The 20,579-nt window shown below is 38.7% G+C and overlaps 1 protein-coding gene across 1 annotated transcript in view; it reads right to left on the bottom strand.

Moving 5' to 3' along the window:
* Positions 1-20,579, bottom strand: part of EDNRA (endothelin receptor type A) — a 49,930-nt gene that overhangs the window by 25,318 nt on the left and 4,033 nt on the right. The window contains exon 2 of the mRNA XM_019661362.1: positions 19,905-20,398. Coding sequence (XP_019516907.1) covers positions 19,905-20,324 — 420 coding nt within the window. The 5' untranslated portion in view covers positions 20,325-20,398. The remainder of the gene's footprint in view (positions 1-19,904; positions 20,399-20,579) is intronic.

Here is a 20,579-nt window from a genome sequence, read left to right as displayed (position 1 = left end):
AAGGCTGCTGGTTCAACTCCCGCATGGGGTGGTGGCTACGCCCACCCGCAACTAAGATTAAACACAATCTTGAGCTTAGAGGCCATGAGCTGCCGATAGGAAGCCAGATGGCGACTGGTGCCCTCCACAATGAAGACTGAAGAATAACAACTCCCCAACACTGTTCCCCTCCCCCAATTCCCCAATAAAATCTTTAAAAAAAAAAAAAGAAAGAAAAAATCACAATAGTTTGGTGCCATGTAGCCAGCATCCCATTACGCCCTCACCCCACTAGTCCCTATGGCCATCAGTATATAGAGGTCAAGTTTAACCACAGGTGGCCTAACTGGTATGCATGACCTTGATGTCTAATATCCCAGCACTCAGCAGTGTGGCGCTACAAAATAAGGCTGTTTTTTCCCCTAAATTCAGCTTAGGCTTGTGAACTCAAAAGACTTAGGTTCACGTACCAGATTTTCCTGTTTCTGTTACTGTGTGACTGAGAGTAAGCCATTTCCCTACTGTAAGCCTCATTCCTGTATTTGCAAAATGGGATGGTTCTCACACCTGCTGCCTTGGGTGATGAGCATTTGGGAGGCTCAGACGGCACAATGCTTATGAAAGGATTCTGCAAACTGAATGTACACTACACAAATGTTCCTTCTTTTCACCTGCTATGATTTGTAATTATAAACTGAAATCTACCATTTACACTCAACTCAAGAAAAAAAGGATAATATAAATGATTTTACCCCGTTTGTATCCATCCCAGATGTGAATGTTTTCTGCTGTTGAATGTCATTACTGGGACATTATTTTTGTTATCATCATGGCATCTTAATGATGGGATAAATAAAATTAGTGGCTTATTTTTTGTGTGCTAGTTTTCCATCCACCCTGTAGGTGAGGCTGAGGGATGTTCCTCCCCCCTTCATCTCACCCCACCCATCCCAGACAGGAAGGAGAGATTTATGAGTATAGTCTGAAATAGCTGAAAACCTCATAGTAAATAAAATGTTCTTTTCCCCTCAACATGAATTATTGTAGGGGTCACTTGGAATTGGATATGACAGACCAGATACCAGTCTTCCAAAAGAGGGGTTCTGAGGGTTTTTTTCTTGCTGGACGAGGGCTTGGGATGTAGAAGTTGGTACATGGTCGAATCAGTAGTAAACAAAAATGTCTTCCGGCCGGCCGAGTGGCGCGATGGTTAAGAACTCGCTTGGGATGCCAGAGGGCCCCGGTTCGGATCCCACATATGAGGGCCAGTGACACTGCCCTCTACAGCTAAGATGCTGAACAACAGCTCAACCTGGAGCTGGGCTGCCGTGAGTCGCTGGCGACGGCGTAGGCTGCAGTCCCTGTGGCAGTGGGTTGCCATGGGCTACCGTGTGTAGCCAGCAGCCAGCGTGAGCGGCCAGCAGCCGCTGTGAGCGGCCGTCCAGAAGCCGGCGACTGATGTGCCTCGCCAGAGAAGAGCGCAATGATGGTGCCAACTTGGGCCAGTGAAGCAACGTCCTCCACAACTAGACTGAAGAACAAAACGACAGCAACTTGTCTGTTCCCCTTCCCCTAATTCCCCAGTACTGTTCCCATCCCCCCAATTACCCAATAAAAATCTTTAAAAAAAAAATGTCTTCCAACAGCACAGACTGAGATCATCATAAAGCCCGTGGTACCCAGGACAGGCCTTTGTAATGAGACATGCTCTCTGGCTGTTGCAAATCATAAGTCAACTACAGTGAACTAAATCAATCACTTGGCGTGACTAAGAATGGATGTTGTTCTTCCATTATGCTTTAACTGCTTCAGGATTAAGGCAGAGCTTTCACAGAATAAATGAAATAAAACCAGTGGCTTCGCGCCTAGCCACACACTTTTCCCTTCAATAGGCTGCTCTTGCCTCCTCACCAGCCCGAGCACTTGGAGCGTGTGACAAACGCAGAGCAGAGCGGGAACTCCAGAAGTGTTCTCGGCTCAGGCACTAGGTGCCCTCAGTGACCGGGGGAGATGGAGGAACGAACGCTCCTCTTCCATGAAAGCAAGCGGCCTGGCATTGCGGTTAAGTGTGGCCCTGAAGCTGGACTCCCTGGGTCAGACTGACCGCTCTGCTCTGTTCCTGACACTGTGACCTTGACATGTCGGTCAACCTTGCTGCTTCTCAGCTTCCTCCTCTTGAAGATGGTAGCCACCTCCGAGGATTACTGTGGCCCACAAAGAGACAGTCCCTAGAAAGGGCTTAAGAGAAGCAAGGATCGGGAAATGTGAGCTATTTGCATGGCCTATCATTTTCGGTCTCTACTTTCTGTCCTGTTTTCCAATGAGACTGTGAAGGAGGGCCATCCAGGTCACCCAGGTGCTGGGGTAGTGGCAGAGCATGTAAGCATAAAAGACTCCATTCTCAAGGAAATTCCAACCTAGAAGATGAGCATATAGAACGGCTCCTGAAGAAGTTATACGCAGCAGTATGCTGTGGGAGTGCGCCAGAAGGAGAGGGGGTGGCAGCCGGCAAAGAGGCCAGGCCCTGGGACCCACTGCTTTGTGCCCTGGCGTGGCTTAGACAAGTCCCCTGCCCTCAGTGAGAAAAGGAGATACAAAGAGAACCTATGCCACGTGGGTGATGTGGGTCTGAAATGAACTAATTCACGTAAAGCACTTAGAACAGCACCTGGCCCATCACCGATCGTGTTAGTTCCTGTAAGACGATTTTGGAGGAACTGCCCCTTTAATCTGCACTTAGTTTGGACAACATGGGATTGCTGCTGCTGCTTCCTACCCATATCCCTCACGCTTGGATATTCAGTGTTCCGGTCTTTTGCTGAGGTCTTAACTTTTTTTAGGATCTGAAAGACATAGATGTTAATAACAACCAGGTTGGGGGTGGGGGAGGAAAAAAAATGCTTTCTAAAACCAGAGCTCCAAAGCCTTGAAGGTTTTTTTCTCCTTAGAGGAATGATGATTCACCCAAGATACGGATTTATTATCCCCAACAGTCTCAGTCACTTGAAGGCTGGGAATGAAAAGAAATGTCTTTTTAATAACACTGTCTGCTGTACGGATGCCAATCTAGAAGCGAGGGACTTGAGACTTCTACTTATTTTGTGTGCATAAAACCAAAGCCCCATTGGATGGAGAAGCTTTAAACTTCGCTAAAGCAGAAAACTCAGACGTATTCAATATCGAAATTGCGCAGCTTAGTGCCAAATATATGTGTCAATACTTTAAGATTTAACTCATAATGAGAGACGATTTATGTTGAAAAGAATGAATTCTGGGTTTTCCTACTGGAGAAAAGATTTCACACATATGTCCTGAGTGGAGCCTTACATTTCCTCGAAACAAAGTGTAAGCAGAGTTAATTATGGAGAATAAGTGCTCTAACCTGGACACACAATAAGGCCCAAAATTTAATGAAAAAGTTTTATTGTTTATTTTACCCCGCGGTCTCCATGGAAGTACAGGCTAGTACATATTTGAAGGAAACATGCAGGCAAAAACAAAGCAGGACAGAACAAAACAAACTGGCACAGATCCCCACAGAAATTTAGGTAGTAGCCCCCAAAGAACTTGCCAGAAAGGTGGTAATAAGTAGGAAAAAGGGAAAGCCAGTGGCATATTTGAAAGCATACAGTTTATTTAATGATTGAATGTATAAACTCTTAAGGACTGGAGTTAATTCTTCATTGTAAAGTATGTCATGTGGTCACAATTATCCTGTGTGGAGATGGAAACAATGACCCAACAAAGATATGGAATGCAGCATGAAGAAAATGATACCATATGTGTCTTTTAGGGGAAAAAGGCTGTTGGGTTACAGCAAATAAGGTTGACGTGATTATGAATATTTGATAACATAAATTCACTGGAAAATAAAACTTCACAATTTCGTATAGCTGAGGCATAAAGTGAAACAGGAAGACATACTCAAGATGTCTGCATTACCAGTCTATGATGTGTCACATAAAAATGAGGTGCATTTTAACAATTCACCCATTAAAGTTTTAGGAGCCCAGCTGTCTTCTAGGGGAGTACTATGTGTGGTCTAGAGTGTATTAAAAACCACAAAAGTTATATTTGACGTGAAGAGGGAAGGGTGGGACTTACTGAAGGGGAAGTTAGAAATTCTGGCTTCCAGCTGTCGAAAATCTTTGGGTCTTGGTTCCCTCCTTTGCCAAATGAGAAATGGGTTAGAACTAAATTATCTTTAAATTCTCTGCCAGCTCTTAAATCATATGATTTTTTTTCCACATGATTTCTAACTGATTTATTTGAAACTATTATTAATTCCATTTAACCTAACCTCAATCCTTCCCTTCATTTTACGAGTATACATTTAATTTCATTTTTTCCCATTTCTCTTGTATTCTTCCCATCTGTGTTGTAGTCCCTTTTGCCTTCTTTTTTTCTTCTACCACAAAAGATTAAGGATGTCACAACCTTTGGAATCCCACAGACTGAATTCAGCCTTAAGACTATTTATTTTCTCTGCATGTATGAACAGTATTACTCCCCAGGGAAAAAGCTAAAACATATAGTAAATTTGCCCAGTGAGCCATAAGCATCATATTATAAATATAATCCTAGCTATATGTAAAATGCAGGAAAAAATAATAGGTACATGGCTATTTTAAGCTTGCAGTTAAGAGACTATTATAAATAATGTAAAACTAAGGCTTTTAAAAAGCTTTTGAAAATTAGTTTGACATTGCTTTATGTCTTATTTATGGTCATTTGGAAATGAGATAACATTAACTTGTACTAGTCAAGAATAATAGATTTTAACCTAGTTTTACTTGTAGTCTTGATATTTGATACCTGCCACATCTTCACTGTAAGAATTTTGCTTATTTTTACTGCTAGTAGAAAAAACAAAAACTTACAAATTTGGGGTCTAATATCACTAGCCTCCAGTGACACTGGAGTTCCATTTCTAGAAAAGGAACTTGAATACTCAGAGAGACTTGTACCATTTCCTGGAGATTAGGACCAAGGTTTTCATTTCTTTTTTCTCAAAGGACCTGGTACGTTGTTCCACATACAACAATTGCTTAAGGAATATTGATTGCCATGAAAACAGTTTTTTAAGCAAATGTTATTCACATCAGTTTGGTAAGTGACATTTATCTTAGATTTTAAAAATCAAAGCATTTCAGCCTTGGATGGGTACTTAGAGACCAACTAGATTCATTGTTCTCTAATATTGTCTGCAGACCTCTGGGGATCCCTGAGAACCTTTTATGGGGTCTGCAAGATCAAGATATCACTAAGAGATTGTTGTTGTATCACTGGCTGGCATGTGTGCTGTTGGTCGAAAAACAATCGTGGTAAAACCGCTGGTACCTTAGCAGGGATCAAGACAGTGGCAACAAACTGTACTAAAAGTCATTGTGTTCTTCACCATCACATACTTGCAAAAAAAACTTGAGGGGTTAAGAGTAATGGTGAGGAGTTTGACAAGGTCACAGGAAGGAAGAGCAATATATAAACAACAACTGAGTTTCTATGTACTATATGCTATACATAGCATTTCTACATTATACGAGCAAAGAAAAATAAAAAAAATGAAGAGACAATTCCATTCAAAATAGTATCAAAAAAGGATAAAATACTTAGGAGTAAGTTTAACAAAAGAAGTGTAAGACATACACTGAAAGCTACAAAATACTGGAGAAATTAAAGAAGATCTGCAGAAATATTTAAGGATTTGAAGAATCAATATTGTTAAGAAGGCAATTTTCTCCAAATTTATCTAAAGAGTCAGTACAATCCCTAACTAATTTCAAGGGAATTAACAAGTTGATCTTAAAATTTATATAGAAATGTAAAGTACCTAGAATAGCCAAAACATTTTGGAAAAGAAAAAGAGCAAAGTAGGACCTACAGTACCTACTTAAAAACTCCCTAAATACTACAGTAATCAAGACAGGATGGTATTGGCATAACAACAGACACACAGATCAGTGGAACAGAAAAGAAAGTTGAGGAATAAATCCTTAAACATTTATTGTCAATTGAGTTTTGACAGTTGCCAAGACAATTCATTGAGGAAAGTCTTTCTAACAAATGGTGTTGGAACAATTGGATATGCCTATGCAAAAAAATGAACTTAGATGCTTCCCTCACAGCCTACAGAAAACTGAATTCAAACTGATCATAGATCTAAGTGTAAGTGCTAAAACTATAAAATTGTTAGAAGAAAACAGAGAATTTTTGTGTGTATGATCTTGATTTGGCAAAGATTTCAAGATATGATGCCAGAGACATGATCCATGAAAGAAAAATTTGATATATTTGATTTAATCAAAAATTTAAAATTTTGCTTTTTAGAAGACACACCATTAGGAAAATGAAAAGAAAGCTACAGAGTGGGGAAAATATTTGCAAATTATATAGCTGATGAAGGACATCTGTCCAAAATACATAAAGAACTCCTACAATTAAAAAATACAAAGACTAAAGGATCTAAATAGACATTTTATCAAAGTAGATACACTAATAGCTAAGAACATGAAAATTAAAAATGCTCAGTATCATTAGTCATTAGGGAAATGCAGATTAAAACCACAATGAGATATCACTACACATCAATAGAATGGTTGTGATGAAAATGACTGATATAAGTGTTGGCAAGGATATAAAGAAATTGGAACCATCATATTATGCTGGTGGGAATGTAGAATGGTACAATCACTTTTTTTTTATTTTGAATAAAATTCACCCATATTATTCCTATTTCTCTAGTGTTACATATACTCATTTCTATGTATTTTATTTTACACAATTTAGCACACATGTAGGTTTGTGTATACATCACCAGTCAGGATATAGAACAGATCCATTGCCACAAGGGTCCCTTATGATGTCCTCTTATTACCATACTCCCCTCTCCTCCCCATTGCCATCCCTAACCCTTAGCAATCAGTAATCTGTCCTCTGTCTCTATTAACTGTCATTCCCAGAGTGTTATATAAATGGAATCACATAGTATGTAATCTTTTCAGATTGCTTTTTTTTTTTCCATTCAGCATGATTCCCTTGGGATTCATCCAAGCTGCTGTGTGTACCAATAGCCTGTTTCTTTTTATTGCTGAGTAGTATTTCATGAATTGATGTACCATGGTTTGTTTAACCATTCACCTATTGAAGAACATCTCGGTTTTTTCCTTGTTTTGGCTATTAAAAATTAAGCTATTATGCTCATTCATGAACAGATTTTTGAACGAACATTATTTTCATTTCTTTGTGATAAATGCCCAAGAGTGCAATTACTGGGTCTTATGGTAAATGTATGCTTAGTTTTATAATAAATTGCCAAACTCTTTTCTAGAGTGACTGTGCAATTTCCCACATTTCTCATGGCAATGCACGAGTGATTCAGTTTCCCCACATCCTTGCCAGCATTAGGTGTTGTTACTTTTTTTTTTTATTTTAGTCATTTTGATAAGTGTGTAGTGATATCTCCTTATGGTTTCAATTTGCATTTTCCTAACAGCTTATGATGTTGAACATCTTTTCATGTGCTTATGGGTCATCTGTATAGCCTCTTTAGTAAAATTTCTGTTCATGTCTTTTACCCAGTATCTATTTGGATTGCTTGCTTTTTGCTTTTGAGTTTCGAAGGTTATGAAGCCTTATTCATATTTTTGAAGTTTAGATCTTGAGCTTTGATCTTTTATGTGACAAAATGGAGGAGAACTAGAGGCCAGGATGAAAGGCAGAGGCAGGACAGTTGGTGAGATGCCACAGAGGTTGACAAACGTTTTCAGTCAATGGCCGGATAGTAAATATATTAGGCTTTGTAGAACATATGGTGTACAACAGGGGGTATGACTGTATTCCCATAAAACTTTATTTACAAAAGTAGGCATTGGGCCAGATTTGGTTCACTGGCTGTAGTTTGCCCACCCCTGGGTGAGAGACTCTAGCACACTCAGTGCTTGCAAATTGGACCTTGGCACATTGCTTTATGAACACTACCTCTGGATTTAGTCCCCCTCCTTAATCGTGGCCCAGAAGCTTGAGGCATCTTTTTGAGATTGCTCCATAAAAAACAATGAAGATATTACTGTGAAACTATTTCCCCAGAACAAAAGCAGGAAAAGTTTCAACAAATCTTGTAAGTTTCAACACATATTCATAAGACGGCAAATGCCAGTGCCCACACATTTCACACCACTTTGAATGCCTTCTCGGGAAGGTGTGTTATTTGCATTGTAAGCTATTTCTATTTAAAACCTGGTCCGTGGTTCTGATAAATAAAAATTTTTATTAGGGATGCTATAGTGCAAAATTTTCTTGATATTAAGAGGGATTTTCTTTTAGCTCCGTCTTCCTATGCTACAATTTGGTCAATTTCCATAACAATCTTCCTTTAACAATCTTGTCTTAGTATGATGTAACCAAATTACAACTCAACATAAAAGTTTTACCTAGCAGCTGGCACACCCAATGTATGATGGCATTTGACAAAAATAATCTCAGAGAGATTGTCTGGAAAATTCCATCAAACCAACTTTAATTCTCATAACATTTACTGTCTTAATCAGTGCTTCTTAATCTATGTTTCATGGTGTGTTTTCAAGTTTTAAAATAAATGACCATTTACTATAGCAGTGATGGAAAAATGCTGAAACCTAATTTTATTTCTGTATCTCTTGAGCTTAATTTTGTTTTAGCTGTTTATATTACTTTGGGAGAAAGAGAGATGACAGTTTCTCTGTTTTTAAAGAGAATGTTAATAGGTGTTTCATATTCAAAATGTTATTTTTGTGTGTGTGTTTAGTGGTTTCAAAAATTTCAGCAAAACAATCTGAAACTTGTGTTAACTTGATTGAATATATGCTTGTATCTTCAAATAGAATGTGAGCAACTCAAAGGCATGGTTATCTTAGATTTCTTTGTGTTTTCTATGGAAGCTTAGTAAAGGTGTGAGTTGATTTGGGGATGATCGTTTTTTGGAGGCATTAATGGGTTTGCTTGAAAGGCAAAGAGGAAGTATAATGAACAAAGTTCATATGCAGTCCACATAGCTCTTTAGAGCTTTTACAATTAGAAAACAAATTCTGTCTAGGAAACTCTAACTAGTTCCTCAGATTGTACCATGCCCTGGTATAATTCTCCAAAATTACTGATTAAAATATAAAAGAATTATGATTAAGATTTATATTAAAATTATACATTTAGCATATAGGTATATATAAGTATTACATATATATTTTATACTCTATACATATGTGGGTCTTATATATGTATATATGTGTATATGAACGTCCAACAATTAAGTTCGCGAACTTTCATCATGCATTTACACATTGGAACGTTTGCAAAATTAACTGTCCTACTTTTCATATATATATATATATTTTTTTTTCTTCAGCATATATTTGCAACAGAAAGATGCATATGAGAATTTCCACAGTTGCACTATTCATATTAGCTCAAAACTGGACTACTTCAATGCCTGCTGATGGTAGAATGAATAAGAAATTGTGGCATATTCAGACAGTGAAGTACTACAGAATCATGAGAATGAATGAGCCACAAATAAACATAACATGGGTTACTCTCACAAACTTGAGCAAAAGAAGCCAGACAGAAAAGTATATAATTCTATTCATATATATTTATATAAAATGCAAAAATAGGCCAACAAATCCATGCCATTAGCAGTTAGGTAGGCAGTTACCTTGCGAGTAAGAGTGGTTAGTGACTGAGGACTTTTGGGAGCAAGTGTATTGTTTTTTGATCCCCGTTACCTAGGTGTGTTCATTTTGTGAAAACTCACAGAGCTAACATGTATGTACATTTTTCTGTGTGTATATTATACTTCAATACAATGTTTAAAAAGTTTACAAAGTATTAGGGCTTTTAAATGAAGTCACACTAATCTGTTTAATTTTCATAGGCTTAGCTTCTATAAGAAAATAAAAATTTGCAGAAACAATGAAAATATGTAGAGAAACACAACATTTATGACGTAAATGATACCAAGACATTTCATTTTGTGAAATTAAGCTAAAAGTTCATAGTGGTCAGTTTTTTGTTTGTTTGTTTGTTTGTTTTGTACAGAAATTCTACAGAATTGCTTTATCTGACAAAGCTCATGTGGGATGGGCATAGTGTATTATTCAATATTTGGCAGAGATGTGTGTCCATTACCTTTCATATTTTGACAGGTAGTGATTTTGGACATTTTGAACATGTTCAATATTATTTGCTTTACATGTTGCTTTTTAAACATGGGCTATTAATAGGGTTCCTTATTGAAATTGTTGTAAATTTAATGGGACCATTTCATTAAAAGTATACTTTATGTGCAATTTTCTTTTTTAATTGAGGATTTCTAGCTTCTTTTAAAATACCAGTTAAGACATAGTCCCAAATGTCATCTTGTATGCTTTCACATTCCTGTGCATCGGGTAAACTCCTAGAAAGGAAGGTCTAGAAATGTAACCTTTAGCTTCACAAATAAAATCTGATGTTTCCAACCCCAACTGTAACTGTGCTAGCCACAGACACTCATTTTCTGTATCATGTCCACAGACAAATGCCTCGCCTTTCCAGTAATACCTGGGGATACCAGTTCAGCAAACGGTGTTCCTCTGAGCAGATGAGTCGATATGTGTGTCTAGGCAATCAGTCCATGAAAGAACTCAACCTTTCTTTCCAGTTTATTTATTTTTTTTGATTTGCTGGCTCCTTTATGTCAGTTGATTTCACCAACATGACAAGGAGTATAGAATACAAACAAATCTGTCTACCAGATGTCCGCATGCAATCTGCAAGACTTGTAGCATAAATGCGATTCTAGAGAGCAACCTCTGTATCATACACATTTTCCTCTGTAATAGGTTACTTCTGTTTTAAACAAGGAACTAAAGAAGCTGTTGGATTTAATGGAGGAGAGAAAAAGGGATGACTTTCATCTTTGAACATAGTCTTTGAAAATATAGTTCTGTACTAGGGATGCCATTTCGATAACGATGAAGTTTGCCTGATGAGGTATGTGGGGGAGGAGTGGAGTGGCAGCTCAGCTAACAGCAGGGCCTCTGACATCAAACTGGATCCAAATCCTGGCTCCGCCACTTGCTAGCTGTCTAACCTTGAGGAAATTCCTTAAACAATGTGCCTCAGTTTCTTTATTTTGGAATTCAGACAGTAGTAGTGAATCATAGGTTTGTTGTGAGGCTCAAATGAATGAGACACAGAGTAAACACTAATTAAGCCTTAGGTAATATTATTCTTATGTTATATATTGGTGTAAATAACATTTTAAGATTGCATATTTTTTTCCTTAATTTAGGAAATGTTTGTCAACGTAGTATCCAGAATGTTCTTGTTACAATTTAAACCAGATCACGTCATTCATCTGCTCATAACCTTCTAAAAGCTTCCTATCTCTCTCAAAGGAAAAAGCTAAAGGCTTTATAAAGGTGTAAAGTAGGGTGACCGTGTTTCCTGGGTCATCTAGGACAGTCTTCGCCTATGCCTGCTGTCCAGATGTAATTATTGATAGTGTCTCCTTTCGCTCTCAAAAGTATCCTGGTTTGGACAATAAGCTATATGGTCACCCTATTATTAGGCCCCAAGTTATCTGCCTCCACTCGTTTCCTTCCCTACCCTCCTATCCCTGTGACCTCACCTGGTACCACTCTCTCCCTTCCATTCACTGCCATGGCCTCCCTGCCGTTCTTTATAGGCACACGCCTGCCTCAGGGTCTTTGCACTTGCCGTTTCCTCCTTGGCTGGCATGCTGTCACTTAGCTAGTGGCATGGTTTGCTCCTTTATCTCTTTTAAGTTTTTCCTCAACTTTCACCTTGTATTTTCAGCCACCCACTCTAAAACTAATATCCTTTCCCCCTTCTTCCTATTCTCCTTCCCTGTTTTGCGTTTCTCCTTAGCACTTATCTCCAATATTTACTTATTTAACTTGCTTATTGTCTTGTCCTTCCACTAGAATGTAAGCTCCAAGTGGCAAGGATGTTTGTTTGTCTGGTTTTGTTCACTGCTTCCCCCCCAAAGACTGGTATATAGCAGGAGCTCAATAAGTATTTACTGAATGAATAAATGAAGAACATGTAGCCAAGAAATACTGGCTGTAACTTAGTAATCAAATGACCAATCAGCTGCCATCCCCATTACTTTCTAGTATAAAATTTGATCTAAAATAATAGGACTCCCATGTTTAGGATAAGTGCTATGAGAAGTATGATTTGACTAGCTTCCATCATTGACACTAGTCTCCAAGTAAGTTGTTTTAAAAGTTGTGATGGGAAAAAAAAAGTCAATAAAACTCTCAGAGAGGTTTAAATTCTAAAAAGTAACCTTAATTTTGCACATCCAAGAGTAAGATTAAATCTTTCTGAGGGTACACTTGATTTCTGCTTCCTGAGGCTAGGTACAGTGGGGACTTAAAACTTTCCAAATTTAAATAAACATTTTATAGTATGTCGTTTTGTAAAAAAATAAGGTTACCAAAAATTAACACTGAATGATTCTTACATTCAGTTCTATTACTGAATTTAATTTCAACTCTTAATTTGATAATATAGGAAAGGTTTCTTCCAAGAAAGACAAGTCCTAGTTAGAAATAAAATTGTAGCTACAGAAAGCACTTACTCTAACTCTTGGGAGACTACGGCAGATCGAGAAGGCAGTCGTAGAGTTTCTGGCAGCCTATCACATTTATTTTGACAGAACTTCTTAGAGCATTCCTTATTTAATCGCTCTAGTCTTAGAATCAACTTCAGAGGCAGTAAACTTGATTCCTCACCGTCTTTCCTTTTAGCTTGCACTCTCCTCATACTAACTGTGTAAACTTTGTATTATAAAGAGATAACAGTGACATCCTGGTAGCTCATAAGCTAAAGACACTATAGAAATATCTCAGCATCAAATGGCCAGAACGTCTGGTTTTATTGATCAGAAGGCTGGAATCCGTACAACATTCACACACACACTGTGTGCCATGTGAAAATTCCTTTCTCAAAGTAAAACTTTTATGCATCACTATTTTATGTTCAATTTGGAATACAGCAAACTCTTTCATGAGCTGAACTGTTTGATGGGGGAATATCATCAGGAATGATGCTTTTTTTATGTCTCAACACCTTCCTAATGGGGACAGGACCGAAACCATTCCTCCCACTTCAGCCATGGGAACAATCTTGCAGCTATGGGCGGCTTCCATCCCCCATCAGAAATGGGGATAACTGTGCTGTGAGCCAAATGCTGAGGGTTAGCAGAGCAACCTCACATGAGAATAATTACTTAACATGACCATGAGAGAAAGCAACGAGGTTCCCAGACACAGGAAACGAGAAGTCAGAAGGGGAGGTAGAGTTGGAGAGGGTTCTGAAGGCTTTGCAGACAGCAACTTCCTTATCACAGCAAATTGGGTAATAGATTTATCGTGCTGTCATTTTATATGTACAATCTATTCTTAAATCACCTAGTTAGCATAACGAGCTTTTGTCACGAGCCTGTCTCAGCAATGCCAGAAAATCAACCTATTTCCCAGTCTCTAAAGAACAAATAAAATCTTTGGTGATGTGAATGTTCATTTTGATATTCCTAATCACAGTCATAACCACCGTCACAGCTATGCTCAAAGAATGCATCGTGCACAGGAATCTTGGAAAGAACCGTTCACTTGGTTATGTGTACTGGAGAGAGGAAACTAAACGACATAAAGCCTGACCCATAGGAAAAGAACTCTTGACCTCTAAAGACAAACGGAAAGGGGGAAACCGATCCTGTTGTTATGTGTGGCTCTGCTTTGCACGCAGACATATGGACCCTGAGACATTCCTGGGATGCAGAAGAAAAGTAGGAATTCAACAAATTCAAAAAGGAAGTCTGCCTTTAGATCTGGGATTGCCTGCGAGTAAAACATTCTTATTGAGGCAACGATAGTACATTTTCTTATTTGACTCATCCATCACGTAGTTTTAGTGTTGGGCACCCTGCTGGATGCAGGAGGTACAGTGATAAATACTGGCAGCTCGCCTCAGGGGACGTGCAGTCTAGTGGGGCAGACAGGCAAGTGAGCTGGCAAACACAATCGAGTGCATGTTAAATGCTATTACAGGGTTAATAGAGGGTGTTTTGCGAGAGAGGGGAAAGGCACTAACTCAGTCTGGGCCAGACAAAGAGGTGTTTAAGTAGTGATCTGAAGAATAAAGTGGAGTAAGCCAGCGGGGGCATGAGGGAGAAATATTGCAGGTAGAAGAATCATCTTGGGATTCTCAGATCGGCCAGGTTAGCTGGGGTAGATAGAGGCAGAGAAGTGTGAAGGCAGAGGTCCCGGAGAGGAGGCGGGGCCGAACTCTCTACTTGCACATTTTCTAGCTGGGAGGCATTGTATCAACAAAGGGCAGAGATCTTGGTCAAGGGACATATTTTCTCTCTTAAAATTCAGGGAGTACGGTGTCTATACCTAATTTTGTGATTACAGCACTGGAGTACATGAGAAAGGTCTGTTTTATTTGCTTGGTGATAAATAAAAAAAAAACACAAAAAACAATACCCTTCCCATGCATGCAATTTGGTGGGTAATTTAATCAACTTGGAGGAATAGCATTGCAAACCACCGATAGTATCCTGTGCCTTGTCCATACATGAGGAATCCCTCTGACAAATTATCAGGATCATTATTACCATTATTTTAAAAATCACAGAGAAATCTGACTAGAAATTGATTTTAACAGTAATGACCCTAAGCAAATCAAATCATATCAATAAGCATTTATTGAACAACTACTGTGTTTGAGGCATAGAATCTATAAGTTGTGGCAATTTTTTCTTTGGAGACAGAAATTGCCTATATGATTTGATGTGTTGAGAAACTTTTGTATGGCTGCCCGGACAGGATGGATCCCAGTTGCACAAGATGTCAAAGGCTGTGTGAATATGGAGATAACTGGCTCTGTGTGAGCGTCTCTGGTTTCCACATTTCTCAGATTCTCTGCCAGAGCAACATATTGGGAGCCTTGACTTTCCATTGCAAAATATTCCTGATCATTTCATACAGAAATTGTATCTGTTTATTTTTCACTGCTACCCTCAATGAGAGGTGGTTGCTCAGAATGGACCCAATTGGGAATCAACAGTCAGTTAGTGGATGTTCTCACAGGCTGTTTAGCTTGTTCTCCCTGATCTGCTTTGCCCTGCGTGTTAACTGGAGACATCATTCATCTACAGTATTATCTATGACATCTCTGGTTCTAACTGTTTGCTATACATGTCAGAAATTTCTATGTCAGGTCATCGGACTACACTTCTTTCCACTTCCCGTGGCAACCACCCTAATCCTCTCCACTCTACTTCTCTCACGTGTATTTCCTCACATTCCTGTTTCTATTTAATAGGCCAGGTGAGGTACAGTGGTTTATGGGCATATCTCTCTACACATATGGATGAGCTGTTATCCTGAAAGCACATGGTCCAAGCCCTGGCCCACCCATGCCCGGACATCACTTTTAGGGTTTCCATTCTATCCAAAATAATAACCCACTCCCTATAGACAACACTCCATGGCATACATAAAATCTCATGAATCATTAAAGAATACAATTATTAAATTCTATACTTCTAATCTATATTGCCATTTAGTAACTGGAGGTTACCTTTGGTCCCTAAACACAGATATATCTTAATTGCTTTGCCATTATAATGAATGCAAATATTTTATATATAGATTAATTTATATGGGTAAGCTTTTGCATTTCTTGAAAATTCAGGATATCAGATAATGTAATTTTGTGACAAGTTGAATCCATCATCAGTTTAGGCTATAGTGAGTATTTGAGAGTGTCCCCTAATTCCTTTCACTTCCTCCCTCCTGTTCTTCTTAGGCTTTTCTTGAAATTAGTGATATGTTTTTTGAACAATTAAAATTTAGATAGAATAATCCTTTGATAAACTTAATAACAGCTTTACTTCAACGTTGCCATTTTGAAAATCCTTTTATGCTTGAACACGAAGAAGGTAGCTGACATTTATTTGCTTCTTAGGTTCCTTCTACTTTACATTTCAGTGTCTCAGAATGCCTGACTTTATCACCAGTTAATGTAATGTGGCTGTGTATATGCGAGTGCAAGCTAAGGTCAGAGGCATTTCTTCCCACGTGTTGGTTTATTTTTAATCAATGCAACAAATATAACTCCAGACCCAACTCGTTTTTCAGTTTAGGATCTGTAAATGTCTCAGCAGTAGCAATTTGGTGACTATACCCAGCCTCTCTGAGAATGTTACTTAGGGATAGTGATGGCATTCCAACAAGAGCTGAGCATGCGTTTGGGGAAGCAGGTAGGTAGTATGGCTTGAATTAGGTAAAGTATGGCGAGAATGGGGATGGCCTTGACTACTAAACATGAGAGCTCCTGGGTGTTTCTGAGCAGAGTGACACACAATAAGTAGAAGCAAAGTCCAGTATAGACTGGAGGGACGAAACCTTGCAGATACGGAGATATGTTGGAAACTTTTAGAAATTGTGTGGAGTGCGCCCCCCTTCCAAGCCCAGAGACCATCCGGAGCCACCAGCACTAGCTGAACAGGATAATGACATCAGAAACAGCACGGGTGCCTGACATTGCCACACTGCTTTTCAGTTGTGTTTTTCATCACATTCACAGAGGAAACACTTGCAGTAAAATCTCTTTCACAGTGAGAGAAAGGGAATAAAATGTGAATAGAAAGAACACTGTCTCACTTGTAACATCACTGCAGTGTAATCAGCAAGTCTACCTTTCCCAGAAACACAACCTTCACGCAGTTGACTTCCACTTACGCTGACTCAGATGTGACTCAGTGCGATGTTCTCTGCCTGGAGACACCTTAGAACTGAGTATAAGGCAATTGATAGCCCTGTGAAACACATTGACCTGTGCGATTTGAAAACTCATCTGTCTTTGAAGTGCACAGCAGACACTTTCAACCATTCTTCTTTCCACCTAGTTCTTCCAATCACGGGGGAGAGAAAGAAGTTCCATGCATCCTTCTAATAGAATGCTCTCCAAGTCCATGCATGATTTTCATGTCACATAGGGCCATAAACACAAGGGTACAGTGAGGAGGACAGCTGCTACTTTGCCCTGAAGTGCAGAAGTAGCTTGGCATGGTTAGAGGAATCCTAGGACTGATATGTGAGACTCCACAGTGTCCAAATCTTACAGCAGGAGGCAGCTGTGGGGAAAGGCACGAGGGCCTTGGAAGGCTTTCTCTTGGCTACCCGGGGGCAGAAGTCAGAGAAGCGGGGAGATCTGATGGTCCCCTAGCCTAGAGAAGAGGATTGAGAGAAGGATGTAGAAATAACCTCCAAATAGTGTGAGGCTAGTTAGCTCACTCCAATGCTTTTCTCCTTTCCTCAGGAAAAAAATTGAAACGACTGAAGAGTATTTTTGTTTAACCCAAAAGGTTCACTTTCTAAAAGTAATGTTGGTTCAATGACTCATTACATGAACTTTAGAAAAACAGGAATTACACAAATGTTCTCCTGAGATGTAAAAACTCGACAGCCAAACAGTCTACATTATTTTGAACTACAATAGGTACAAAAAGTGAAGCCATCCCTCAGTATCTGCTGGGGATTGGTTCTAGGACTCCCGTGAATACCTAAATTATTGGATGCTCAATTCACTTTCATAAAATGGCATAGTATTTGCATATAACCAATGTACATCTTCCTGTATACTTTAAATCATATCGAGGTTACTTGTTACACCTAATACAATGTAAATGCTATGAAAATAGTTGCTATACTGTATTCTTTAGGGAATAATGACAACAACAAAAAAGTCTGTATATGTTCAGTACAGACCCATTGTAGGCCTAACTACATAGTTGCATCAGCAACAACATAACTTTTTTTCCTGAATATTTTAAATTTGCAGTTGGTTGAATCTGCTGATGTGGAACCCGTGGATATGGAGGGCCTTCTGTATTGGATACCCAAGAGGTATGAGCCATTTAGTCAGGTAAGAATGTGCTTATTGTAAGGATGTGTTAGTTTTATTCATTATTATATGAATGTAAAACAAAGGTGTTTTGTGTGTGTGTGTGTGTGTGTGTGTGTTTAATTTTCAACAAATTTAGAGACATTCCAGCTGATGTGACTTAAAATGTTGCTATGGAATAAAAAGAAGTTTAGTCTGGTGATTGGCAGGTGTAAACGCAAAGCAATAAGGAAGGTCACCTTCCCAGCAGTTGCAGGTATTGGTCTGCCAAGAAGCTGCTTTGCACGTGCTCAAATTATTCATTCAGAGATGGTTAATTATTTCCCTGAGCCATACTGGGTTGGTTTAACTGATATAGAAGTATGAATAATCAATGTTTAATACTCCACACCGTTACTGCTCAAAAGTCACAATTTGCATGAGTCTTATCAATATTTTCAAATCTATTATTAAAGAACTATATCATGAGAAAGTCAGATGATATGAAAGATACATATCATCTTTCATAAAGAGAAAATAAGTAACCTTTTAAAGAAAAAAATTATTTAAAGTTCTGTAGCATATGCTAAACATTTTAAGTTAATTACGGCTTTTCAATTTTGCGTCATTGTTCAGTTCTAAAATCCCATTTTAGGTTCAAGTAGAAAACACATGTATTCAGGCTATTCTGTGGGAAGAGATGGTATATGATTTTCTAAAATTATTATTTGTTGTCTAATTTCCCCAATTTTGCAAAGAGTATACTGCAGTAATTTTGAAATTTTTTTTATTTGTAGTGTTCAAAACTATGACCATTATTTTCATCTTTATTGTTAGACCACTGATTTTTCTGGTATGCTAGTATAACTTTGCTGCAGTTTATCTATTGGAAACTCAAAGGCTACCATTCTAGTTAAAATTTAACGTGTCTTCAATTGACAAAACTTGCTTTTTAAGGTCATATTTCAGAATATTATTGTTCAGAAAAGTTTCATTTCTATGGATAATACATAGAAGAAAAAGATAAAGGCTAAGAAAGTGTTTTCCTGGGCTTAGAATCAAGACACTCCATAATATCTTGCATAGATCATGTAATTTCATTAGAATTTTAGTTCAATTGCATTCTTGCAGCAATTTTCCCCTCACAACCATTAGACCAAATAGTGAATGTCTAATTCCTTTTGGCTTTAGTTTGTTTGGGGACTAACTAGCCCCAAAAGCAAGGTGACCACAGAGCAGTGGCTTGGCTATCTTCCTTCCCCACTCAGGCACTTAACTTTGTCTAATTTATCTTTGGATCTTATTGCTCAACTCAAGTGCAGGCATGCAGTTGGTACTCCATAAATGTAAACTAAAGAAATGAAGGAGGCAACAGTAAACTAATGCCTGTTTTAAATGGTTTTAGTAATTTCACTCAATGAGGTCAACACTGGCCTGCTATCACGTGGACCCCATTATCTCTAAGTCACCCAGATAACCAGGGAAAGCCAGCATGCCCTTTGGCTCCAAACATCAGTCCAGACAGTCAAAATAAAATAGGTGCTTTTTATCTGCAGCCATACTGTGGATATCGGGTTTCTGGACAGCATCACATTGAGAAGGTAACTGCCACTGAAGATATATTTAATTGAGGTACTTTCGGGGCTTGGTAAGTCTCACCCTGAATCTCATAAAAATCAAGTGATCTTGCCCTAGATTGCCCATCCACGTCAGCAAGCTCAGGGCTGGCATAAGAATCCCATTCATGAAAGACCATGACTTTGAAGAGTCATCCCTGAAATACTCTTTGGGTAACAATTAAGTTAGAAAAGAAGTGTAACATTGAACAAATAATAAAACTGTAAAATGCCGCTAAGTTGCCATTTAGCAGAAACTGCTGTCAGTAAAAACAGAGAGTAAACTCCCGAAGGTCAGAATGCTCTGCAGCACTCTCTTACTGTGGAATCAGAGCATGTATTGAAACCTGCAGAGCATTTGTGGTTACTTCCTACCTTAAATACATTGATAGGGAGATCAATGACCACATAGATAAGGTCTCCAAGGGCAAGGCTGGCTATCAGCGCGTTGGGGCCATTCCTCATACACTTGTTCTGGTAAATGATCCTCAGCAGAGTGGCATTGCCCACCATTCCCACGATGAAGATAGTACAAGATATCACAGTGTTAATGTACTTGAAAACATAAGTAATCTTCGTCTGCTGTGGGCAGTAGTTGTGCGTTGAGCCATTGCTGGGTAGGGCCAAGTTCATGGGTCGATGAGTGGTAACCAGAAAGCTGAGCTCTGTCCCACGAAAAGTGGTGAAATTGTCCACACGAGTGCTTAGATTTGTACCGTAGCTCTCAGGATTATCACTGATTACACAGCCAACCAGCACCACCCACAAGGACACCCAGAAGCAAAAGGTTTCCATCTTAATGCAAATTGGAGGAAATGTCTCTGATTGTGTTGTTTTTTATACCCTTCTTTTGTTTCTTTTTTTCCCACCTGGAAAAAGGAAGGAGAAAAATAATTTTGGTTACAAAAATCTAGCTTGTCAGTAAGATTATAGTCAATGATTATTTACTGCTTCAGCTACAAAGCAGGATATATTTGGTAACTAGATAAGATATATCTGTGTCAGCTTAGCCCATGGCAGAACAAAACCAGAAATGACCAAAGCTTTATT

This window comes from Hipposideros armiger, unplaced genomic scaffold, assembly GCF_001890085.2.
Source record: "Hipposideros armiger isolate ML-2016 unplaced genomic scaffold, ASM189008v1 scaffold_346, whole genome shotgun sequence".
Taxonomy (NCBI): domain Eukaryota; kingdom Metazoa; phylum Chordata; class Mammalia; order Chiroptera; family Hipposideridae; genus Hipposideros; species Hipposideros armiger.
This window is presented reverse-complemented; position numbering and strand designations above follow the sequence as displayed.